This window comes from Saccopteryx leptura, chromosome 8 (genome assembly GCF_036850995.1).
Source record: "Saccopteryx leptura isolate mSacLep1 chromosome 8, mSacLep1_pri_phased_curated, whole genome shotgun sequence".
In the NCBI taxonomy this organism is placed as follows: domain Eukaryota; kingdom Metazoa; phylum Chordata; class Mammalia; order Chiroptera; family Emballonuridae; genus Saccopteryx; species Saccopteryx leptura.
Genome location: NC_089510.1, coordinates 62,698,094 through 62,724,868, shown reverse-complemented (window position 1 = coordinate 62,724,868; position 26,775 = coordinate 62,698,094). Strand labels below are relative to the sequence as shown.

Below are 26,775 nucleotides of genomic sequence, written 5' to 3'. Positions count from 1 at the left end.
TGTATTTGCTCTTTGCAGAAATATCATTGAACGCTTGAGTGAAATAGTTCCGTAGAAGGTGTATCCAAGCATAGATGTTTGTATGTTCTATGCAAAATTAGATGTGTGCATGTGCTTGTATATTTTCTATGTATGTTTCTAATTAGTAAACATCTTTCCTTTCACTCTTCTAGGACTGTCAAAAAATAGAAGGCTTTCATAATGTGGTAACTCAAGGCATGAACCTGACTTTTTACTTAGCCCTGATATCAAATAATGGAAATTACACGTGTGTTGTTACATATCCAGAAAATGGGCGTGTATTCCATCTCACCAGGACTCTGACTGTAAAGGTGGTAGGTAAGCATGATTTGTCATAAGTGTGCATGACAAAAATGCAATACACTTGTTTCATCTGTTAATCTAGTACAAACAAGTGTATAAAACCTGTAAGAAAAAACTTACGGTTTTTGTTTGTTTCTTGCATTATTCCTAGCGCTTCCAGCACTTCCCTCCGTATAGTGACCATTCAGTAACTATTGGCCTATTGGATGCATAGGTGAATGAGTGAAGTAAAGGCAGTCTCAGCAGTAAAAGGAGTGCCAGACAGATCTGTGTTCAAATTCTACTATTGCCGTTTACTAGCAGTATGATTTTGATCAAAGTCTCAGTGTTCTTATCTGAACTCTGAAACTTAGACTACCTAACATTCAGGGTAGCTAAGAATATTAGAGATAATATACCTATTATACTAATGTAGTTCCAGACAAGCAGTAAAGACTCAATAAATAGTAGTTAATATTATTGTCCAAAAAAGTGCTTTAATCGGATTAAGTAAACTATGTATTTCTATGACTGCTGTTGTAGTTAATGATGAAGGTATTTTCTGGCAGTGTTTGGCCACTGGTTTGCACTGAGAGAAGAGGGGATGAGAAACGGGAAATGAGAAGGATGATGTCTAAACAGAGTCAGTAGACACCTATGTCAAACCTCATCTTTTTTTTTTTTTTTTTTTTTTTATTAAAGGCAATTTTTATTTATTTATTTATTTTTAATTTTTTTTTTTTTTTTTTTTACAGGGACAGAGAGAGAGTCAGAGAGAGGGATAGATAGGGACAGATAGACAGGAACACAGAGAGATGAGAAGCATCAATCTTCTGTTTTTCATTGCGAGACCTTAGTTGTTCATTGATTGCTTTCTCATATGTGCCTTGACTGCGGGCCTTCAGCAGACGGAGCAACCCCTTGCTCGAGCCAGCGACCTTGGGTCCAAGCTGGTGAGCTTTTGCTCAAACCAGATGAGCCCGCACTCAAGCTGGTGACCTCAGGGTCTCGAACCCGGGTCCTCTGCATCCCAGTCCAACGCTCTATCCACTGTGCCACTGCCTGGTCAGGCAAGGCAATTTATTATCATTTAAAAAAAAAATCTTTAAATCATTGGCATAAGGTATCTGCACAATTTTTTTCAAAAAGAAATCAAATCCAGTCTTTTAATAGATGGAAAGTAACCTATTTAGTTAGAGACATTTCATGAATTAGTAGAAGAAAATAATTCTAAATCCCAGGTTTCTGACTTGTTTTAAGGCTTTTTCTACCAGTATGACACCAGATTCAGCATATGTATTTCTTTAAAAGAGCTTTAACATAGTGCAAATAAAATTTAAATTAAACATTTTTGTAATCACTTTTCCTCTTACTCTGCTTACTTTCTGAATAGAGTTGAGTTAGGGACTAATTCAGAAGGAAGAGCGACTAAATTTAGAAAGTAACATGAATGGACTTAAAAAGTCAAATGAATAATCTAACCTTATATTCATTTTAGCAGTTTTTCCTAATATATATATGCACTTAAATGCAATGGATGCTTTAATATGCATTACTTGATTTAATCATTATAATGAACCTGTTAACTCAGTTTAATTACTCATTTTAGAGTTGAGAAAAATTTGCTTTTCAAAGATTTAGTAAAAAATCAGAGCTGTATGGTTAGTATATGGCCAAGTTCAGGTTAGAACACCCTAGGCATTAAATCTTTGAAGCCTCTATTCTTCTTTATTTATTTTATTTTTAAAAATATTTCCATTGATTTGAGAGGGAGAGAGATAGAAGAAGGGAGAGAGAGAGAGAGAGTCATCAACTCGCTGTTCCACTTACTTTTTTTATTTAGTTGTGCACTCATTGATTGCTTCTTGTATGTGGCCTGACTGGGAATCAAACCTGCTACCTTGGCACACCAGGGCTATGCTCTATGCACTGACCAACCCAGTCAGGGACGAAGCCTCTACTATTAAACATAATGTAATATAAAGCTCTTTCAGGATATTTTTTAGTCAATTTAGAAACACAGAATGTTATACAGAACATCAATCCTATGAATGAACCTTCAGCTGATAACTAGACATCAGGTATACGTAATATGCTGAACTCATAATTGTGATTTTGAATTTTCCATTGACTTATCTCTTCATTTAATATTTATTCAACTTATACTATACACTCTGAGTATGATGAGGAGAATATGTAGAAAAGAAACAATTGAGCAAGACATATGAGCAATTAATTATGATGTAGTATGAGAAATCTATTTCATGTAAGCTTTGGAAAGCAAAAACAATGGTTAAACATTCTATTTTAATATATACAAGATAGTAGATATATTATGTTTGTTTCTTGGCTTGTTTTATATGAATAAAATATAATTGCCTATATATTGGATTGTGGGCCTTCTCAAGAAGAGGTGACAAACTATGCCAGGAAGTTGAGAAAGGCTTCACAGAGGAGAAATTCGAAATGACTTACAAAGGAAAAAGAGTACATGACTTAACATCATCTCCCTTTGTTCTTTACTCTCTTCTAGGCTCTCCAAAAGATGCATCACCCCCCCGGATCCATTCACCCAATGATCTTGTGGTCTATGAGAAAGAACCAGGTATTTATAGCTGTGCCTGTGAGTTTCTGTTTGATTCTCTTAATTATAAGGAATAAAATGCCACAAGAGTTAACACAGGAGAATAGAGAGCTATTGTAAAAAACAAATAAGCAAACAAACAAAAAACATGAATTGAAACTGATGGTGTCAGAAACCAAAGCAGCTCTGGGTATTAGCTACCTCATGGATCTCCTGGAGAACTCAGGGATTCTCTGCTTCTCTCTCAGCAGCTGCAGCTTCCTACTTCCTCTGTGAGAGGGTGTCTTCTGATTAGTGATTTCTCTTCGATGCAAACTGTAGCTTGCACAGAGCTTTTGTTTGTCAAGGTTGCAACATGAGCACAAGGCATCCTTCAAGCTTCTGTTCTACTACAAAGTGTCAGGGTTGGAGGTGGAGTCAGGACTGTGAATACAATAGTTAACAACTGATAGAACTAATACACCCTGATGTAGAATACTATGAAATGTTTGCTATGACTGTCTGGGTCTCTTTTGGTTTTCATTCAAGAAAAAAATCACTTGTAACTGACCAAATAAGGTATAATTTATTATTCTTCTGACTCATAGCCTCCCACAGTTTGGCTGAAAACCATAGAAAATTTTAACATTTTCTGTATTATATCTTTTATAAAAAATTCACAGCAATCCCAATGAGAGCTATAAGAAAACATTTGTTTAAAATGTACTGAAGGTAGTATAGGCAGTGATCAACATAGCTAGAGAGCAATAATGCCCTTCCAAATTAAGATAAAGTTTCAAGTAGTGGTCTGCCTTATAAAAACATAAAGAATACCCTAAAGGGTCTGCCAACCCCAAATGGGCCAAATTTCTTATTAGTGGCTTTATATAGCAATAAGAACACTCATCTGCTATCACGGTAAATGCTTATTAATCATCTAGATATGTTTCATCTACTTAGCACATTGTGGTTACAAAAGCTTGCCTGAATCCATGCTCACTTTTTCCTGCAATACGTTGATAGAGAAAACTGGAGAGGAAAGCCTAAGAACCATGCATGGAAGAGAAGACAGAGCATGATCACTAAGGGAGACAAACCTGAGTTCAAAATAAGATGACAATATAATTTGTCATCTCAACCTGGAAACTTTTTGAGAGTGAAAGCAGTTGATATTAATAACTAGAAAAGCAAGGATAAAACAGAACCATCCTGGGCAAGCCTGAATGGAAGGTCATTCTAGGTCAAGTCTTGGTCTGCCATTTATTAACAATTTGATTGAGAAATGGCATTTTGCATCTTTAAGCTTTAGTTTTCACATCTGCAAAACATGAATCTAAAAAATGCCTCATGGTATTTTGTTAAAATTAATTCAGAATATGAATAGGTATAAATATTTAGCACAATAAATTATACAAAATTTTTAGTGAGCATGCTTTTGTTATTATTACTATCATTTTCTGCCTAGACATCTCCCAACCTCATATTCCATCTCTGAAGATAATGTAGAATTTCTATTTGTACAGTCTTTAAATGTTCTGACCACACCTGGATAACTGGAGCATTTCCAGATGTGGTCTGTCCCACCAATCCTCTCAAGAATGGTACTGTCCCATTTTCTCTGGGCCAAGAACCAAAGAGCTGGAGAACCTTTTCTTAGTCATCCTTTGCTTCTGAGAGATATAACAAAAGAAGAGTAGTCCTTGGAGATTTAGGGCTAAAAAAAAGATGTTATTAGAGCCTTTTTGAACCAATGTTCTCGTTTTAAAACATACATAGATTGTATCACAAGATGACCATACTAGTAATTTTATATAAAGATGCTGTCCTTTTCTTGGTTTCTTTGGTTTGCAGTATGCTACATTACCTTATGGTAGCCCACTAGAAAATTAGTGAAAAGTAGGATTTTAGGTACATATAGCCATGCAAAAGCTACAAACTAAAGGGTTAACTTGATTTATTTTTTTTTTTTTTCAGGAGAGGAGCTACTCATTCCTTGTGAAGTCTTTTTTACTTTCCTTAAGGGCTCTCACAATGAGATTTGGTGGACTATTGATGGAAAAAAGCCAGAAGACACCAGTATTGACTTGAAGATTAATGAAAGGTATCATTGATGCAGGCAAGGGGGGTGACTAACCCTGTCCCTCAATCTAATGCACTCTGATGTGTACTAAGTAATGAGAATAAAAATTTTAATTCTTGCCTATCATTAACAAAAATCAAGATTTTCAAGTCGTTCGTGGCTGTATCACAAAGCAGGATTACTAGACTTGCAGTCTGAGGCCCAAATGCATCTGATGATCACACACTGATGATACCTACTTGAGAAGTAGATGGAGATCCTGGCCGGCTGGCACGTGGATGGAGTGTCTGCCTGGCATAGGGACATTCTGGGTTCGATTCCTGGTCAGAACACACAAAAAAAGCAACCATCTGCTCCTCTCCCTCTCCCCCTTCTCTACCTCTTCCCCTCCTGCAGCCATTGGCTCGATTGGTTCTAGCATTGGCTCCGGGCACTGAGGATAGCTCAGCAGATTTGAGCATCCACCCCAGATGGAGGTAGCCAGGAGAGTCTGTCTCACTATCTCCCCTCCTCTCACTTAAAAAAAAAAAAAAAAAAAGTAGATGGAATGCTTACTCTACATGAATGAAAAGGCCACTATATGTGTTGATAGAGAGATAAAATCCTATCAGTATGGTTCTGTTCTTCTCTTTATCATGTCTGGAATCTGGGCCTATATGTATTTGTGCCACAGAGAATTGTGTTAGTTTCTTGTCTTGCAGTAGGCATGTATTTTTTTCTATCTTCCTCTTTGTCTTTCTTAATTCACATAATATTTGTGTCACATTTATAATTGACAATGATCTTTTTTTTCATATTGGCCCTTGAATCTCACTAATGCTCTAATTTCCTTTCTCCTATTTGTAGTACACATCCCACTATATTGGAACATGAAACAAAAATTCAGATTCTGATCATTAAGAAAGTTACTGCTGAAGATCTCAAACGGAATTATGTCTGTCATGCTAAAAATGCCAAAGGAGAGGTTGACCAGCCAGCCAAGGTGAAACAGAAAGGTAATGGATGCATGCCCTCAGTGGATGAAACACTGTGGTGACTAAGGAAAAAAGGAGAAATTGAGAACATGTGTTCCATCCTTGAGCACAACATCTACCACATAGTAATGAATCTAAGTTGAAAGAAAAATCTTGAGGAAAAGTTTTTGCCTATGCAAATATACTCATAATAGTTTTAATAATTAGTACCTAAATTTGGCTAAAAACTTCATGGTTATGATAATGAGGCATCATTACATAACTATATAGTCATAAAAATGAAAAACAAAGAGTATATATAAAACTACAAAAGAAAAATGGCCCTGGCCAGTTGGCTCAGTGGTAGAGCATCGGCCCCACATGTGAATGTCCCAGGTTTGATTCCCACCAAGGGCACATAGAAGCACCCATCTGCTTTGCCACTCTTCCTTCTCCCACTTCTCCCTCTCCCTATCTCTCTCTCTCTCTCTCTCTCTCTCACTCTCTCTCTTCTCCTCCCCTCCTGCAGCCATAGCTCTATGGAGCAAGTTGACCCTGGGTGCTGAGGATAACTCCGTGGCCTCTGCCTCAGGCGTTAAAAAAATGGCTCTGGTTGCAATGGAGCAAGGGCCCCAAATGGGCAGAGAATTGCCCCCTGGTGGGCATGCTGGGTGAATCCCAGTTGGGGGACATGTGGGAGTCTGTCCCTGCTTTCCCACCTTTCACTATATATAGAAAAAAAAAGGCCCTGGCCGGTTGGCTCAGTGGTAGAGCGTCGGCCTGGTGTGCAGGGGTCCTGGGTTCGATTCCCGGCCTGGGCACACAGGAGAGGCGCCCATCTGCTTCTCCACCCCTCCCCCTCTCCTTCCTCTCTGTCTCTCTCTTCCCCTCCCGCAGTGAGGCTCCATTGGAGCAAAGATGGCCCGGGCGCTGGGGATGGCTCCTTGGCCTCTGCCCCAGGCACTAGAGTGGCTCTGGTTGCAACAGAGCGACGCCCCAGAGGGGCAGAGCATCGCCCCCTGGTGGGCAGAGCGTCGCCCCTGGTGGGCGTGCCGGTTGGATCCCGGTCGGGCGCATGTGGGAGTCTGTCTGACTGTCTCTCCCCTTTTCCAGCTTTGGAAAAATACAAAAAAAAAAAGAAAAAAGAAAAATACAGAAAAAAGAAAAAAATACCAAAGATAAAACAGAGTCACATAAAGAATCTTTTTGAAATCATTACTGCTGACAGAGTTCAAGTCATAAAAATGATCATACCATCCCTGACAGGTTTGCTAAGTGGTAGAGCATCAGCCTGGCGTGTGGAAGTCCTGGGCTCAATTTCTGGCCAGGGCACACAGGAAAAGTGCCCATCTGCTTCTCCACCCTTCTCCCACTCCTTTCTGTCTCTCTCTTCCCCTCCCACAGCTAAGGCTCCATTGGAGCAAAGTTGGCCCGGTGCTGAGGATGGCTCCATGACCTCTGCCTCAGGTGCTAGAATGGCTCTGATTGCAGCGAAGCAATGCCCCAGAGGAGCAGAGCATTGCCCCCCTGGTGGGCATGCCAGGTGGATTCTAGTCAGGTGCATGCAGGAGTCTGTCTCTCCGCCTCCCTGCTTCTCACTTTAGAAAAAAAAAAATCATATCATATGACTTAATATTTTGGAATTTTTCCTAAAAATAACAGAAAGAGAATTATGTACTCATCAATATCCTTAGCATTATTTATAATACTGAAACATTATAAATAGCAACCATCTAATAGAATGCAAGTAAAGTCATATGTAAAATATTTGTCAAAAATATAATTTTAAAATCATTACTATAAACACTATGTATCATATTAAAGCAGGGTTATAATATACAATTAGCCACAATTGTGAAAACAAAAATTATTTAAACTATGACTTAAAGTGATATAAAATTATTTCTATTGATATTGCTATATTTTTCTACAATAAATGAAAATTCTGAAGCTTTCTTGTGTTAGCTGTTGTTCCTGAATCAGACCACACCTAAAATTATTTTGGGTTCTCTGAGAATACCAACCAATTCATTCCTTTAAGAATGTGTTTCAATAATCTGGAGATAGATAATGATGATTTATCACACACACTGCCAAGTCATTCATAATTATTTCAGATCCTGGTGTAAAAGGTGCCTATAATATTTATATTAAAAGTTTAAAAATAAGTTAATTCATAATTGTTACCTTTTTCAATGGGATTTTAACCTTTTAAAAAGCCAATGAAGACTTTAACATTTTAATTACAATTTAGAAAGTAAAGAGCAAAGGCTGAAAGTGTATATACTTCTGAAGAAGTCTTAAGATTGGGTTCTGGCCACTAGCTCAGTTGGTTAGAGCAGTGTTTTTTAACCACTGATCCATGAACCCATGCCTGTCTCTTAATTTCATGCTAGTCCATGAAAGTGATAACCACCCTGATGCAACATCAGTGTTGAAAAACACTGGGTTAGAGCATCATCCCAGTATACTAAGGCTGCAGGTTCAATCCCTGGTCAGAGGACATACAAAACTCAACCAATGACTGCATAAATAAGTGGAACAACAAGTCAATGTTTCTGTTTCCTGTCCTCACTCTAAAAGGTCAATAAGCATGACCTGTGGTGGTGCAGTGGATAAAACATTGACCTGGAATTCTGAAGTCACTGGTTTGAAACCCTGGGCTGCCTGGTCAAGGCACATACTATGAGTTGATGCTTCCTACTCTTCCACACCCCCTTCTCTCTCTCTCTCTTTTTCAAATCAATTAAAATCTTTAAAAAAAATTTAAGTCAATAATTTTAAAAATATATTAAAAGAAAGTTTCAAGATTGGTTTTAGAGAGTTAATTGCCTCTGTTCCTCAGAAATCCATGTAAAGATCCCAACCAGGCAGTGGTGCAGTGGATAGAGCATTGGCCTGGAACACTGAGGACCCAGATTTGAAACCTCAAGGTTACCAGCTTGAGTGTGGGGAGTCATCTGGCTTGAGCACAGGATCATAGATATGATCCCATGGTTGCTGGCTTGAGCCCAAAAATTTCTGGCTTGAAACCCAAGGTCACTGGCTTGAGCCCAAGGTCTCTAACTTGAGCAAGGGGGTCACTGGTTTAGCTGGAGTCCCCCACTTAAGGCACATATGAGAAAGCAATCAATGAACAATTAAGGTGCCGCAACTATGAGTTGATGCTTATCTCTCTCCCTTCATGTCTGTCTGTCTTTCTTTCTCACAAAAAAAAGAAAGAAAGAAAGAAAGAAAGAAAGAAAGAAAGAAAGAAAGAAAGAAAGAAAGAAAGAAAGAAAGAGAAAGAAAGAAAGAAAGAAAGAAAGAAAGAAAGAAAGAAAGAAAGAAAGAAAGAAAGAAAGAAAGAAAGAAAGAAAGAAAGAAAGAAATGTAAAGAGAAAATACTCAACTACCTGTTACAGGACAGTGTTTTCTAAAGTCCATAAGAACACTAGTAAGGCTCCAGACTCAGGTGGCCTATGTTCAAATCTTGGCTGTTATGCATCTTAATTTTGTGACCTTGAAAGAGGCACTTCACATCTCTCAGCTTCATTTTCTATTTGAAATTGCTAAAATAGTACTACCTCATAAGTTTGTTTTAAAGTACTTGGCACAGTTACTGGCATTTAAACATATACATTTAATGTGTAATAAATGTTAGTTCTTCTTAGTATTTTTTCCACAAGATTTTCATAGGTATTATTTGACAAAGGTTTGTATAGTCAAGTAAGTATTACTTAAGTTTAAGTTAAACAAAAATCAATCAAATTACTTTAGTTCAGTGCACTTTAGCATCTTTAGCTTATCACCATTTGGTATGAATATCTGCAGGGGGTTAGAATACAGTAGGCAGGATTTTTTCAAATATTTATATATTTGACTCCAGATTCCCTTACTATGGAATATTTTGTCTTTAGAGGCATGTGTTTTAGGAGGCAATTGTGGAGACTGACATAAATTTTAACTTATTGTCAGGTAGATAAGATCAGTGCAATTACTTAAAAGTGTTGACTCTAGGAGTGATGTAGAAGTCTATGCACCGAAGCTAGCTGAGTAGCTCTCACAGAAAGGCACTCTAGATGGTTTAGTATGAATGGCAGCAGGAAGTGAAGTGACAGTTGATTTTCCAAATTACATTATGATATACTTTGAAGTGTTTTTATTTGTATGTACCTTATTTAGGGTTCTTTAAACTACTTGGTTTGGTACATTTATTTATTTATTTATTTACTTTAACTAGGAAAAAAATTGGCCCAGGTTGGCTGGCTCAGCAATAGAGCATCAGCCTGGCTTGTGGAAGACCCAAGTTTGATTCTCAGTCAGGCACACAGAAAAAGTGACTACCTGCTTCTCCATCTCTCTCTCTCTCTCTCTGCCTCTCTCTCTCTGCCTGCCTCTCTCTCTCTCTCTCTCCCCCCCCACACACACACAGCCATGGATTGAATGAGCAAGGTGCCTCCAGGCACTGAGGATGGCTCCATGGACTCACCTCAGGTGCTAAAATAGCTTGGTTGCTAAGCAATGGAGCAGTGGCCCCAGATGGGCAGAACATCAGCCCCAGATGGAGGTTGCCATGTGGATCCCAGTGAGGGTGCATACAGGAGTCTGTCTTTCCACCTTCCTGCCTCTCACTTGATAAAAAACAAAAAACAAAAAAACTAGCCATTCTTTCTTCAAAGGTTTTGCTCATCCTTTAATTTATTCATTCACTCATTCATTCCTTTCTTCTAGTGCTACAATTGAAACTAAGATAGAGTACTCATGCTTGATGTTGTTCCACAGGTCGCTGAGGTTCTCATTAATTTTATTTCATCCTTTTTCCCCTCTGTGTTTCATTTAGGATAGTTTTCAGTGTTCACTGATCCTTTCATTTTTTATGTCTAATCTGCAGTGTCTTTAAATTGAAAATTCTGTTTTTCGGTTTTTAAATTTTCATTTCTTTATCAAAATACCTATAATGATATTTCCTATTTGCTCTTGTAGTGCTCTTTTTTTAAAAAATCAACAAACATTTAAAATACTCATTCTTTATTTTTTATGCAGAAAAGCAATTTATTTCATTATCAGCACTTATACAGTTAGTCACAGAGAATAACATGCCTACTGGTAAAGCAGGTCACCCAAAGTAGAGATGGTATCAAACTAGTGGTCAAGGACTAACTCCTGAAGGAAAAAAAAAAAAAAGCACTCTTATACATTCACTCTTCTCAACTTGACAGTCTACCTGTCAGGTTAAACACATACACCTTTATAACTTGGTATTCCCAAGTGTCTTTTTAAAAACTACTTTACAGAAAGGAATAATCATATGTACGCAGTTCAAGAAATACACTAACAAGAAAAAATATATAGTGTATATGTACATGTAGTTTTGACTTTCTGCAAGAAACTGAGAGAAGACTGGTCCACATAGGACAGTGGTTCTCAGCCTGTGGGTCATGACCCCGGCGGATGTCGAATGACCAAAACACAGGGGTCGCCTAAAGCCACTGGAAGGAGAACCACTGGCATAGGATTATGTGCCTCCTGGAAAGTTAGGTGTGAAGATGTTTGAGTAGGAATTTACAGGACTGGTGTCTCCCCTAATTCCTGAATAAAAATTACGTCTTGCTGTACTTACACTTCAGGGCTAAGCCACCTACCTCACTTGTGTCTGTTCTTTAATTACTCCTGACCTTTACTTGAGTCTAAAAAAAAGTGGGGATAAAGCATAAGAAGAAAAAATAACCACATACAACATTCCCTTTTCAGTAGCTACTTTAGATCGTTTTTACTAAAAAAAAAAAAAAAAAAAAAAAAAAAAAAAAAAAGTCCTGAAGAAAATTTAAAATAAGCCTGTGGCTTTTCTGAATCAAGCCTACCCATTAATATTTAGAAAACAGTTATGGTTTGGGCTAATGGCATTGTTGAGGGAATCTAAAAACATAAGAAGTGTGGACTCATCTAAGACATCTGTCCTTCTGGATCCACATTTCATTTGGGGTCTTCATCATTATAAGTATTCTCTGCCATTTGCCACACTTGCATGGTATTGCCTTCTGACACAGAACAGGCCACGCACAGTTCATTGAGATTCCACGAGAAATCAGATATCTTGGCAGTGTGATCAGTATGAATGAAGAACAACTCCAGTGGTCCATCTTCTTCATCTTCTGGGGATTGTTCCTTTCCAATTTTACTTAAATCCCAGACATTCAATCTGCTATCAGTACTTCTGGAAGCCAAAATTGTCTCAGTGTGAGGTGACCACTGAACCTGGAATATTTCATCCTTAGGTGTTTCAGAGGAATGCAACTTAGAGTTTTAGATTTCTTGGATCCCACAAGGCAACAGTCTTATCAGCTGACCCTGTGGCAAGAATGAACTCACTCTAAGGACTGAAAGGAAGGAAGTTCACCTCAATAGTGTGAGCATCAACTGAATGGCTTGGTTTGAAAGTATTATTTGAGCAGGTATCCCCTATCATCCCATAAAGTTTCTGATTATCAGCAATTGACCTAATGACTCAAAGGAGCAGATGCCAGAAGCATCTTCTACTACTGCTGTATGTACACCCTGTAAGGACGGTCTTTGCAGCCACAACTTTCCTCCCTTTGGAACAGCGTTAATTCCATAGGAAGAAAGTGTGTTTTTGAAGCACCAAGTAACTGTCCACTGAGATTTGGGTTTCAAGAAAGCCCATAGCCTTTCTTCTGATATCCAGAGAGATGCAAGCCTGGGTTACACTCTTTAGAAGAATCTGGTTTAGAAGGATATTTTCTACAGTCAAAAACAAGAACAAAACTAGATGGAGTCTTTATTGCAATGATGCAAGGGTTCTGGGGCATATAATGTGCCCTTATTTCTCTGTCATGGTTGATCTTGATTTCAATTTCAATTTTCCACTGACAGAGCCAGAACCTCCAAATTCTTCTTCCTTACTGTTGAAGTGAGAAGCATCAAACTGAGCATGCACACTGGATATCACTAAGTGGTTTTGTTCATCCAATATGTGTGTCCCCAAAACCAGTCAATGAATACTGAGATCTTTTCTTTCTGGTCTGGTTATCTCTGGAAGCCCTTGTGCAGTTAGACTGGGCCTCTCTAAAGCATGAATCATCACCAAACCATAAAGACAAGGAGTATTCTTTGTCCATATTTTGTGCATTTCACTGAAGACATATACTTCTTCGTCATCAAAGGCTGCTTCCTTGTTGGCCATGGTAAACAGGCAAACCAGGGGGATTCTGGGGTGGGGAGGCTATAAGTGCTTCCTTTGATTTTAAAGCCCTAACTGCTAATTTTATCATCTTTGTCAACTCTGGTTCTGTTTATATTGGCTAATTTATTTTCTGATTGTGGGTCTTTTTTTTTCCTTTTTTGCATAGTTGTTGTTTTTTTTTACTCATTTTGGACATTATGGATTACATTATTGAGTGTCTGAATTTTGTGAATGTTAAGTTTTGTCCCAGCAGTTAGTTAACTTACTTACATAATAACTTGTGTATTATTTTAAAGCATTATCATTGCTACAGTGGGTCTAAAATAGCCTTTTCTCTAAGACAGAATTGGGCCAATTTTAAGTCGTCAGCCCAACTGGGGTTCCTACTTAACACTTGATGAGCTTAGTTTCTTAATTCTGAGTGGTCTTAACTCCAGCAGGTCCCAGACCTGCGTGTGCTCTTAGAATTACTCAGTTCCCAGCTCTCTAGCAGTTGTTTCTTCCTTCATCCTCTTCTTTCACTGGTAACTATTCTTTGCCTAACCTTGTGATGATGTCGCCCTAAAATGCAAAGAAGTGTATACTATTTCCAAACATTTGTGGATTTCTAAAGCTCCATTTCTACACAATTTTCTTTTCTTTAATACCCAAGCCAGTATGTCAACAATCCTGAACTCTTCTTTCTGTTTCCTTAGCTCAGTGTGACTTAATGTACCTTTGGTTTCCCCTGTCTGTGCTTCTGTCCCAAAAGTATCTTCAGTTGATTAACCAGGGTGATCGTGGCGCTTACCTTTTTTGTGCCCTTGCTCTCACAGATCACACTCCTACACTATTTTAGATACTATGAAGTATTACAGTATCAATTATTCCTCTAAGGTAAGAAGCTAAGGTCCAAAATGTACAAATTTTAAAATACTGTAATAGCAAACAAGTCGGGTTTGCAGGTCAGTTCAGTCATAGGTTTCTGGATCACTGTCATTTAAATCTTTGTAATTCAGGAATATGGTCATCACCACAGCACCAAAGATTATTGAGAAGTCCCAGCAATTTAACAAAGAATAGGGAAGGAATACTTGGAAGTCCAAGCAGCTGGCATTTTTGTTGGGATACTCCATGGATAGCAAGGCCCCAACTACAATAATGACAGTGATGAGAAGAGCAGTTATTTAAGGAGAAACATGCATGTAGACCCATAACTTGAATTAGGAAAGAAGACTCCAGTTAAGGTGCTGAATTGGTTTCACCAAGAGTGGTTAGCTGAAAATTTGGGCTTTAAAGCTAGTTATTACTGTAGAAATGCGAAAAGAGTTCTGATTCCAGGGAGTAACAGCAGAGCAAGTGGCTAAATGTGGCTACATCCTGACACATATCAGGGAGATCAAAGAGAGAAACAGTTCAGGAGTCCAGTTAATCAAAATGCATTGCCCCTTCCTGATTGGAAACTCTTCAGTCTTGGATTGCATCAGAGTAAAATCTTTATGCCAAAACATCAGACATTCCAGCTGGGGCAGATGGGAAATGTGGGCTGAGGGTCACCCTGTCCCTACAAGCCAGCAAAGCTTTATATGAAAGCTTGCTTTTTTAGAACACTTTCTGCATTTAATGTAAGCCACTTAGTAATTGGGCTTGTGGATTAATCTTGAGTTCATTTCATTAAATAGCATTAAGAACTTCCTGATATCATCAAGATGGCCCCACAAAATGCAATCTATAAATATGACACTTATAATTGTATGACACACAAAGAATTAAAAATTCCCACGAGAAGTAAAATGGGCAGTGATAAAATGAATGTGGCTGAGGGAAATTAATAAGGGTAATTGATCTTTTGATCATTAAGGAAGATATCTATTGATATTTTTAAAAATCCATTTCAGGTAAATACAATACATCCACTGACCTCTCTTTTTCCTCCCTGTTGTGAAATGTCTACCAGGATGAAGCCAAAATAACTGCAGAAATAATGAAGATGATGATGAGAATTACCCCCTTGTGCTGTTAATGTAACATGTACTTGGAAACACCAAGGACACAGCAATTTTCACTGAGTTTAGTAATTCCTCACCAACAGCACTGACATAGTGTCTGTCATTTTACAATGGAGTTTTCTTATTTTAAAGCACCATTACTCATGGAACAAGTACAAAAGTACTTGATAATAATTCTGCACTGCTGAATGCCAGGCTATATGTGCAGCAGGGTTCATACCCTGAGTTTAGGATAATGAACTCAAAACTGTGATTTACCCTATAAAGAACTTAAGGCTAGGCTCCAGGCTGCTTACCACTTTCCCCTTAGGATAGGTACCTATTTTAAAAGGGACTTTTAAAAGTAACTGAACCAGCCCTGGCTGGTTGGCTCAGTGGTGGAGCGTCGGCCTGGCGTGCGGGGATCCAGGGTTCGATTCCCTGCCAGGGCACACAGGAGAGGCGCCCATCTGCTTCTCCACCCCTCCCCCTCTCCTTCCTCTCTGTCTCTCTCTTCCCCTCCTGCATCGAGGCTCCATTGGAGCAAAGATGGCCCGGGCGCTGGGGATGGCTCCTTGGCCTCTGCCCCAGGCACTGGAGTGGCTCTGGTCGCGATGGAGCGATGCCCCAGAGGGGCAGAGCGTCGCCCCCTGGTGGGCAGAGCGTCGCCCCCTGGTGGGCGTGCCGGGTGGATCCCGGTCGGGCACATGCGGCAGTCTGTCTGACTGTCTCTCCCTGTTTCCAGCTTCGGTAAAATACAAAAAAAAAAAAAAAAAAAGTAACTGAACTTCACAGTAGTGTTATAGAAAGATCTCTGGAATTTGGAATCAGGGAGCTTTAATAATTTCACCTGTCTACAAAATTCTACTATACCTTGTCTCAGCAGACACCACTTTTAAAGTTCAAGTGCTCAAAGATGCCTAATCTCATAATGTCACCACCCTACCTAATATACTTCTCCTCCTCAACCACACCCCTCAGGCACCTCTGTGACATTACCCTGATGTATTTCCTTCATAGCACTTATCACTATCTAAAACTAACTCTCTTATTTATTTATTTATTTATTTATTTGTTTATTTATTTTTCCACGTTGGGATATTAGCCCTAAGTGGGCAAAGCCCTTCTCCTTCTTATCCAGCATTGTAACCTCAAACACTACTAGCAAATAACAGATGTCGACTTGTCAGATCAACTAATATATAATTTAAGCCACTTCTGCTTCTGATCCAGTAGATATTCTCTTTCTTCTTTAAACTCTTAAGCTTCTTATCATAAGCTAATAAAGCAGCCAAATGAAGTTGCTGGTACATAGTGTAGTATTAGATTTTTTTAAAATATCCCAGAAGTATACACAGTTATATCTGGAAATGCTCATTCAGATCCTAGGTGTTCTAGGAGTAGAATACATAAAGAGACATAGATTCTACCTAGAAGACAGTAAATATCTAGTTTAGTGAGGACTGAAAGAGCATAGAAAAGCAAGCTCATACACAAATTACAATATAAGAAAATCTGCCCATACCTGGTTATTGCAAGGCAGTTTTTGGAATATGTATCCTAGAACTATATACCTAAGAGATAACTGTCAGCCACACACACTGAGCATTTGGTGGATATCTTCTGTTTCTGCCCAGTGAAAATAACAATTTTGAGACTTATGTCTAAATATAAAGGAAATGGAATTAAATTTCTTCCATATGGCATTGGACTAGAAAGTAAAATTAAGACTAATGGAAGGAAATATAATAAGATTTTGCTTCAATCATTAAAACTCTACCAACATCCAGGGGTAATCCAGGTAGATTCTATCCCAAAGGAATGAAAAACAGAAGATGAAATACTTTTCAAAAATATTTTTGAGGAGAATCAGGTATCAGATAGTAAATTCAATTAGAAACCTTCTAAATCCTTCCCAATACTAAGATTCTGTTCTAATTTATTTATCATCAAAGTCTACTGAAATCATCTAATAGCTAAAAATGCCTTTTATGCCCATTACTGAAAACAAAAAAAGATAAATATTACACATCTAGTATTAAAACATAGTGCCTTACCCCTACTATACTATCTCTGCTTGTTCATACGTATAAATCAGGTGCACGGCTCAGCTGGTTGGCTTATTTGGCTATTTGAAGCATGATTGGTCATTCTGATCACCATGTGGAAATCAATTGTTTCCTTGTTGTTTACTCCAGTGGTAGCTCCAAGATACACAGTGGAGCTGGCGTGTGGTTTTGGAGTCACAGTCCTGCTGGTGGTGATCCTCATAGTCGTGTACCACGTTTACTGGCTGGAGATGGTCCTATTCTACCGAGCTCATTTTGGAACAGACGAAACTATTTTAGGTAAGGAAACTTTGATGTAAATCTCTTCTACTGTCATCTTTAGAAAACATGTTGGCTCGATAAAATCTACGGTAGATTTATTGGAAGATTTAATCAGACTACTTCTTGTTTCAGCCTTTACTATTGAAAATCGTTCTAATGCACATTATTTCTTTTTTCAATATGGGATTTAGTCTGGATTGGCACTGTCCAAGTAGGAAGGTAATTCAAGCCACAAATATATAAATAATTTGATATTTTACTCATCACATTAGGAAAAGTAAAAAGAAAAGTGAACATTTTAATAGCATATCTCTTTTTGTGTGTATGACAGAGACAGAGAGAGGGACAGATAGAGACAGACAGACAAGAAGGGAAAGAGATGAGAAGCATCAATTCTTCGTTGCAGCACCTTAGTTGTTCATTGATTGCTTTCTCATATATGCTTTGCCCAGAGGGCTACAGCAGAGTGAGTGACCCCTTGCTCAAGTCAGCAACCTTGGGCTCAAGCCAGCAACCTTGGGCTCAAGCAGGTGAGACTTGTTCAAACCAGATGAGCCTGTGCTCAAGTTGGTGATCTCGGGGTTTTGTACCTGGGTCCTCCACACCCCAATCTAAACACTCCCAGGGGTCTCCAAACTTTTTACACAGGGGGCCAGTTCACTGTCCCTCAGACCATTGGAGGGCTGCCAAATACAGTGGTCCTCTCACTGACCACCAATGAAACAGGTGCCCCTTCCAGAAGTGCAGTGGGGGCTGGATAAATGGCCTCAGGGGGCCACATTGTGGCCCGTGGGCAGTAGTTTGGGGACACCTGCCAACATTGCCTGATCAGGGCATATCTTTTTAACTTAATATGTTCAAAAATAGTAACACTTTAGCCTATAATTAATATTGTTACAGAGATATTTCAGTCTTATTTTTGGTAGTAAAAATCTTCAAAATCCAGTATGTATTGTGTCTTACACTTACAGCACATCTCACTTCAGATTAACTACATTTCAAGTGCTCAATAGGGCTGTGACTGCTATACTTGGATGGTGCAGGTCCACATTCTTTGTACTCAGGAGTGACCCATGCATAAAGAGCATCAGAAGCACATGGGACCAAACCCTTATTCTGATTTAGAATCTATGTTTTAACCGTATCCCTGTGCTGTTCATACACTGATTGAAGTTTAAGAAGCTCTGTTCTAGTGTGTAATTTCCTGGTGACACAAATAGAACCTTTAAATTTACAGATTCTTAGATCCATCCCATAAGGATTCTTCTTCAGTAGGTTTGTGGAAGAGACACAGAACCTATGTTTTCAATGAGAGGTGATTTTTGTAATTGGGCAACTTGGGGAAAAATTGATTTATACAGACTGTTATATTTTTATTTATATATTAAATTATATTTTTAAGTATAGTTATTTTCAGGTTAAAATTATTAGACCATTTCTAAAAAGCCTGCTTAGTTTATAATTGTGATATACTAGTGAGTGACATACTAGAATAGTAGAAATTTTCTGCATAGTATTAATTGCCAGTACCTGTGATTAGGTATTTGCTTCCTGATTCAGTTAATTCATAGTTGAATAAACCAAACTTTACTTATTGTCCACCATAGAAACTGGACTCAGTGAGATGAGGGTAGAAGACATATCAGATAAAATTTTCAATTACCTCTTAAATGAGATATTTTGCCTGGAGACCTGTCACAAGTAGGAAATCACACAGAAATCTGATCATTCATACATATATTTTAAAAAATGAGAATGTTTAATTCACAAAAGTTTGACTCAAGAAAAACATGCAATACTATTGAGAAACTTTTCTAATTTTTATTGGATCTGTGTTCCTTTTTTTTTTCTAGATGGGAAAGAATATGATATTTACGTATCCTATGCAAGGAATGCTGAAGAAGAAGAATTTGTATTACTGACACTGCGTGGAGTTTTGGAGAATGAATTTGGATACAAGCTGTGCATCTTTGACCGAGACAGTCTGCCTGGGGGAAGTAGGTATTTCAGATGAATACACAGTGACACTACCATGCAAGGCAAAGGGATAATTAGCTTTGGACCATGGGTAAGAATCATGGTACAGCTCTGTGTTGGCATCTTTGCACAGTTAATGCCCCATTACTTGATGTAATAGAGACGCTCCAGGAATAAACTTACATTTAGATGTAGACTATTCAAATGCAGTTTATGATATAAAATAGTTTTCCTTGTAAGCTTTAAAGACTCAAATTTCAGAAAAGTTTGATACACAGTGGATTAGAGCTCTCTAAAATTCCATACCTTTAAAAATCCTTTTTACTCACATTTAGATTTTTAGAAGGTTTAATGAATAACCTACATTAATTTGCCCCAAATTTTTTCTATAAAGACTGATTAAAAAAAATAGTTTTATCAAGATTGAGGCTTACTCAATTTTACTAAAAATGAGTTGCAGAAGAGAGTGCATGAAATTTTTCTTTATATTATTCACTGATAATAATCAGGATATTTTCCTTTAGCAGTTGTTAACTTTCTTTTCCTCACTTTTGTTTCCTCATAAATCACCATTACTCAAATTCTCCTTTCTGTTGGGTTTCTTCCTTTCTATCAACTTATGCATTTGAGATACAGTTTAAAATTTTACAAGTCCAGTGTATTCTAATAGGTTAAAAAGAAAGAAGCTTAAATTGCTGAATGTTTTCACATAAAAATATATCTGTATTGTTAGGGTTACACAGTAACATATAAGGTGATGGTCCATTTGAGTCTGTTTTGTAAATACAGTGTATCTGTAAAGTCATGGTGCTCTTTTGACCAGTCACAGGAAAGCAATAAAAGATGATGGAAATGTGAAATCTGCACCAAATAAAAGGAAAACCCTCCCAGTTTCTGTAGGATGATGTAGCAGCATGTGCGCATGCGCAGATGATGACATAACACCATGTATACAGCGGAGCAGCCCACGACCATGCCAGTCGAGATGTGGATGGTACAGAGGAAAGTTCAGTGTCTTCTGTGGCTCACTAAATTCGAATCCATGACCAAAGTGCAACATGAATATCGGCACGTTTATAATGAAGTGCCACCACATAGGAATAACATTACTCGGTGGGATAAGCAGTTGAAGGAAACCGGCAGTTTGGTGGAGAAACCCCATTCTGGTAGGCCATCAGTCAGTGACGAGTCTGTAGAGGCTATACGGGATAGCTACCTAAGGATCCCTAAAAAATCTGTGCATGAGCCCACATTGAACTGCACTGAATAGATATGAAACTGGGAGAGTTTTCCTATTGTCTTTTGTTGCTTTCCTGTGACCGGTCAAAAGTGCACCATGACTTTATGGACACACTGTACATAATAACGTTACTAAACCCATTGTTAATCTTTGTAATGTTGAAATGTTTGTGATGTCTCTAACCTTCAACACAACTAACTAATCTTTCCCTAAAATACAGTTTGCATTAATCACTAATCACTTCATATGCTTTTTAAATGTTATATGAATAATTGTGGATTGCCTCAATTTAAGTCTAATATAGAATAGACTTCATTGTTTAATCTCATGTTGAATTAGCTGAATCACTTATCTGTACAGTCATCACCCAAAAGTTCATCTTGCTTGTGTTCTGCAGTGGATACTTCCTCCAGTATAATATTGACAGGAAATCGTGGTTTAATTAATCCTTGTTTTGCATTCACCCTGCTGTTCTTACTGGGTTCTCTTCACCTCTGGGTCTTTTCATACTCACACATGGTCAGCCTCCAACAACACTGCAGTAGAAAATTACTTATTCCTGGATTCTCTTCCAGGCTGCACATACTATTTTAATTGCAAATTTCCCCCCACTGTCTCTGTATCTATGAAGATTAAGGGATAAAGTGTCAGTTTAGGAAAGTATGGTGAGTCATGGGATAGCTTTCCACAACACTAGTTCATTCCCTGGAGTTGTTTCCTACCTGAACTCCAGGTAAAGGGTTTTAGAGTCTTTGATAAGCAACCTCAAGACAGATAATTCCCAAGAATTTAGTGACAGGAACAAATCAAAGTCCTTGACAACAGAATAAAATTAAAGTGCATTTTCATTTCCCTTGATCTTTCTTCTTTTTCTGACCTGAAGAAAGCATTTGCCTAGTAGTGAAGGCAGACAGATGAGTTAGCAGCTGCCGAAACACGTGGCTTCCTCGTAACGATAAGAGTATAAGCAGAAAGATCCGAGCATTAATTGAGTCTCCTGAGCAGAGAAATAGAAAGCTAAGCTGAGAACGTGACACCAGCCAAAATGCCATTCAGATTGGTTAGATGTTTTTTAGGTCCTATTCGAATGACATTTTAGTGGGGAGGTGTCTGGCAACAGAGAGGGACTGAAAAAAAAAAAAAAAGGAAGATTCCTGCTCTTACTGTTCTGTGTTTGCGAAAAATGAATTTCTATGACTTTGATTCTACATTGTATGTATTATTGAACGCTCAACTGGCCCTTGAAAGTTGGTAAATGGTTTCTTTGGGGAGAAAGGGCTCAGGAACTGCTTTGGATGGGGCACAATATGCTACAGGGCTTGAAGAAATTTATGTTAATACAACCCTTTTATCCTTTAACGTCCCAACTAATGCTTTTGAAGACCAAGGTCATGAGAGCACATTTTGGCTTCAGTCCTGTGTGGAATTATTTTGTGGTTGGCATATGTGCATATAGTTTCTGTTCTTCCTCAGGAGCGTGGCACCAAGAGAACGGAGTGAAAGGATCTAAGGATTAAGTTGTTCAGTGTTCTTGGTCAAAAGTGTCACCTCAGCTCTCATGCTGGTACCCTAAGTCCCCAACCCTTGCTCCTCAAACTCCCCGCTTTGGGGGGTTTATTGGTCAACACTAATCCCCATGGTGTTTTCTTTCCCAGTTGTCACAGATGAGACCTTGAGCTTCATTCAGAAAAGCAGACGCCTCCTGGTTATCCTAAGCCCCAACTACGTGCTCCAGGGAACCCAAGCCCTCCTGGAGCTCAAGGCTGGCCTAGAAAACATGGCCTCTCGGGGAAACATCAACGTCATTTTAGTACAATACAAAGCTGTGAAGGAGACGAAGGTGAAAGAGCTGAAGAGGGCTAAGACGGTGCTCACGGTCATTAAATGGAAAGGGGAGAAATCCAAGTATCCACAGGGCAGGTTCTGGAAACAGCTGCAGGTGGCCATGCCAGTGAAGAAAAGTGCCAGGTGGTCTAGAAGGGGCGAGCAGGGTCTCTCTTATTCATCCTTGAAAAATGTATGAAAGGGGCAATGAAAGAGTCAAACAGATCCAAGGGTACTCCAAGAAGAAAGAGTTTCTCCTTCTTTGTACCGCATTTATTGTTTCATGGACAGAAAACAATGCTATGGATGGGATGAATTCAGGATGACTATATAACTGGTAGTCCTGTTTCCTCAGGCAATGCTAAGATTTAGAATGATTGTGCCACCCGTCTGTCACTAGTGTCTGATGTCACTATATTCTTTGCAGGCAAAGACTTAGTTGATGCAAATTTTGTCCTCTGTGTTTTCCATCCCTGTTTTTACATGTCTCTTTGTCTTTCTCTTTTTCTCTCTTTTCTTTCTCTTTCTCTTTCTCTCGTTTTAGCACTATAGGGCAGCCTTTGGCTATGTAGTAAAAGACCCCTTAAAGATAAGTCATCTGTTAGCAGGGTCATTATGAGTTTCCAAGTATGTATAGTTTTCTTTTTCTTTTATTATAACTCATCTGTTAAAAAGATAATCAGGGTCTATATTGACTTCAGCTGAAGATAATGAGCTCTTTCGCCATTCTTCTGTATCATACACTGTCTCAGCAAGACTGCCACTCACTTAGAAAATATAAAAGAGTATAGCTAAAAATGTTCCTTAGAACTGATATAAAGGACTGTGCCCCCTATCTCAGGTAGTTGATAATCATATTTGTCAACTTTGAAAAGATAATTGTTTATTATAGTAAACTTCTGAATATCTGTAGGTCAACCCATATGTATCATTCCAACTTTCTTGTCTACTGTAACTTGCCTCTATCAGTTACTCTTGAGTTTGCAGGTGGTTCCACACTTAGTTCACTCTGATAGGCAGCTTCTCCTAATGGTGCTAATAGAGTAAAATAATAGCAAAATGCTTTTAGGGCATTTTTTGGCTTGTGAGAAAAGAGCAAACCAGGGTGTTTGGCCACTTGTCTTTTCATCTCAGCCTTACTAATGTGAATATTAGGAAAGTGACTTATCCTCACTTATTTCTGTTTCCCCATTATAAAATGTGGAAGTTAAACTCAGTGACCTGAAAAGCTGCTCTTAGCATTAATATTCTACGAAAATTAACTGAACCCTTAGTATTTTTCCTACTTTATTCACAGATACAATTAATAAACTTTCTCAAAACAAGTCAGCTGAAAAGTCACCATGAATGGAACTTGTTTTAGTTTGCTTTTAGTAAACTTTCATTGTTCTTAAAATTTGGAAAAGTGAAAACTAAGTCCAGAGTTTACAGACTGATAAATATCTATCTTATATATATATGTGTGTATGTGTATACATATACACACACACAAACTATATATATGTATCTATATTACATTTAAATATACATGAATTATATGTGTATATATACATATATACATACATGAATTATATTTGTGTGTTTACACACACATACATACACAAACACATGCATATGACTTTAAATAGTCATTAGCACAATATAACAAGCCACTGGAAATCTTGTTCAGTATTTAAGTTATGTTTTGACTGTAATGCTTCAGAATCAGTTTTTTCTATACACTAATATTATTTGTGAATCCACAGCTCACAGAGTGGTAGCTGTTGTTACCTTCCCTAAATGAGTATAGAAAACTTACTGCTGCTGCAGTTGATCTGGGTGCAGTGGAATCTCTTGTGTACAGAGCTTCTGTTGTCCCTGCTAAGCAGTAGCCAATAGCATTAACTGGTCATCTATTACTATGTTTTGGGCACACACACTTAAAAACTAAGTTATGTGAATCACAGTGTTCAACTTGAGAAATAAACCTCTATTCAGATTGTTGAATAATAAAGGAGAGAAAATAAAATGCCTATAAATCAGCCTGAGTAGCCCATGAAACGCGATTAATATTTTAAGGAAACCCTTATTTAAGTAGTATGAATGTTGTCAAGCAATTCTAAAACCATCTTAAATTTAAAAATCCTTCAGGAGTATTAAAGTACATAATAAATCACTTTTATAGTGGAGTTATTGATTTTTTAATTGAATGAAAGCCTGAGTCTTTTACTATAAAACTGTTCTAGAAGTCACTCTTGGATCTAACATTTTAAGCCTTGTTAATGTTTTTTCTTGTTACAAACCACAGTTACTCCTCCTAACAGTTCTTCACTCACAAGACCAGAGGAGACTAGACTCCAGATAAGCTTTGTATATCAAATTCTTGCATAAGCTTTAGGTGAATGGGCAATGTCCCATCACCAGGGCTCTGTTCTCTTGCCAACACTGCTTTTCTTTTTTGCACTTTTGGTTTCTATATTTATCTCAAATGCTGTTGGAAGCCCCCAGAAACTTCTTGGTATTTTTTTGCCTATTTATATTCTTGCCTTTGGTATTGAATTTTTCCAAATGCTAAAATCTAAAGCATTTCAATTTACATTTGTCTCATTTTATAAGAACTTGTTTTCAAGGCTTTTTGTTTGTTTTATGTCCCAGAAGATGCCTAATACAGAATATATGAGGGAGACAACACAACATAATTTAGAGAGCAGGAAGAAATTGCTCTTATATATTAAAAAAGAAAACAAACAAACAAAAAAAGCATCTCTCTTAGGTTAAAAATTAACAACCTTAATTGTTTGAGATATACAATGTAAAGACCTGCACAAAAGTTAGTAAAGAACTATGCTATATAGAATGTCTAATTACACAATTATATAAAATTTATTTAATTCTCTTCTGTATTGTAACTTAGATGATTACCTAGGATTCTAATTAAAAAGCACTCCATTGTATTAGGGAACAGAAGTGTCACTTCATTTGTTAATTTTACATTTTCTTCCATAGGTTTTAATATTTTAAGATTGTCTTTTTTATTTTATTCATAGGCTTTTGTATTTTCCATTTTTTATTTGATTTGTAAATTTATTTTCAAAATAAACCATTTATTTTCAGCTTTGAATTTCATTTTGTGCATGTGTTTTATGTCTTTATTCTCATGTGTGGGCATAAGAAATGAGAATAAAAATGATACACATAAAAAATGTTATGTTATACTAGCTAAGTTTCTTTGTCTGAGGGAAATCTGAGAAAAGTAGGAACTTCATCTCAAGAACATTTTCTTTACATATGAATTAAAAATTACTTCAGAAAAAGATAGGTTCCTCTAGTCAACAAAGGTGTGTGTGTTTGTGTGTGTTTGTGTGTGTGTGTGTTTGTGTGTGTTTGTGTGTGTGTGTGTGTGTTTGTGTGTGTGTGTATAGAAAGCCAGAGAGGCAGGGAGAGAAAGGCAAAAAAGGGGATGAAGAGAAGGAGATATCTTTTTATTTTTATCTTCTTCATTGTATGGTTTTCATTTGTTTGTTTGTTTTTTGAAAGAGGCAGGGAGAGAGAGACAGGAACATCAAGCTGCTTCTGTATGTGCTCAGACTAGGGAATTAATTTAGCAACCTCTGTGCTCCAGGATGAAGTTCCAACCAACTGAACTATCCGACCAGCGCTTGAGAGATTCTTTCAAAACAAAAACAAAGTCTGTTCATTTTTGTTCAACTTGCTACTTGGGTAGCTTATAGGAAGCTCTTATCTTTTAAAGGCTTTAATGCAACCCAATAGCAGTTGTTTTGGAATGAGATCAATTAATTAATACCCTGCTTTTAGTTAATATATGTTAATTTTCAAAAATGAATCAAATACATTTCTATCACAAATTTGAAATAAATAAGATAAGCATTTGGAAATTCATTTTATTTTGAGTTAATAAGTTCATGGTGACAGAAAAAAAAAATCTTGCTTAAAATTTTTTATTTATTCTATTTTTATTGAATTCCTATAAGTGAACTGATTAATCAAAATTTTCTACTGAAGAATTTTTCACTTTCACAACCGTTCTTGGAGAGGAGACTTAGAATCAATGAGTGAGGAGTATATTGAAACACATTTCTGCTCAGTAAATAACTCTAAAACAGAGTTGAACAATAATACATTTACTGTCTTTGAAGATATTAGGTTCTCATTACTAGAGGTGTACAGGCAGAGATATGATGAATCTTACTAAGATTTTGTATATGGGCTTTCCACACTGGATAAGTGGTGATGAATCTGAAGTTTCTTCCAACCCTGGACATATTAAGTGAACTCCTAGAACATAATGATGACTATTTAGTTTCAATAACAACATTTTCATCAGTAATTTTGTCATTGTGGTTATCTGGCTATTA

At 37.6% G+C, this 26,775-nt stretch overlaps 1 protein-coding gene and 1 pseudogene across 3 annotated transcripts in view; one reads left to right on the top strand and one right to left on the bottom strand.

Moving 5' to 3' along the window:
• Window positions 1–26,775, top strand: part of IL1RAP (interleukin 1 receptor accessory protein) — a 154,150-nt gene that overhangs the window by 124,064 nt on the left and 3,311 nt on the right. For 2 of the 3 annotated variants that reach the window (XM_066347328.1, XM_066347327.1), the window contains exons 5-10: window positions 174–339; window positions 2,837–2,908; window positions 4,841–4,967; window positions 5,793–5,941; window positions 17,248–17,397; window positions 19,233–19,376. In XM_066347328.1, coding sequence (XP_066203425.1) covers window positions 174–339; window positions 2,837–2,908; window positions 4,841–4,967; window positions 5,793–5,941; window positions 17,248–17,397; window positions 19,233–19,376 — 808 coding nt within the window. Of the gene's footprint in view, window positions 1–173; window positions 340–2,836; window positions 2,909–4,840; window positions 4,968–5,792; window positions 5,942–17,247; window positions 17,398–19,232; window positions 19,377–22,251; window positions 25,495–26,775 lie in introns of those variants that run through there. The other variant, XM_066347329.1, reaches the window with a different exon arrangement.
• LOC136379830 (histone-binding protein RBBP4 pseudogene) lies at window positions 11,841–13,082 on the bottom strand (annotated as a pseudogene).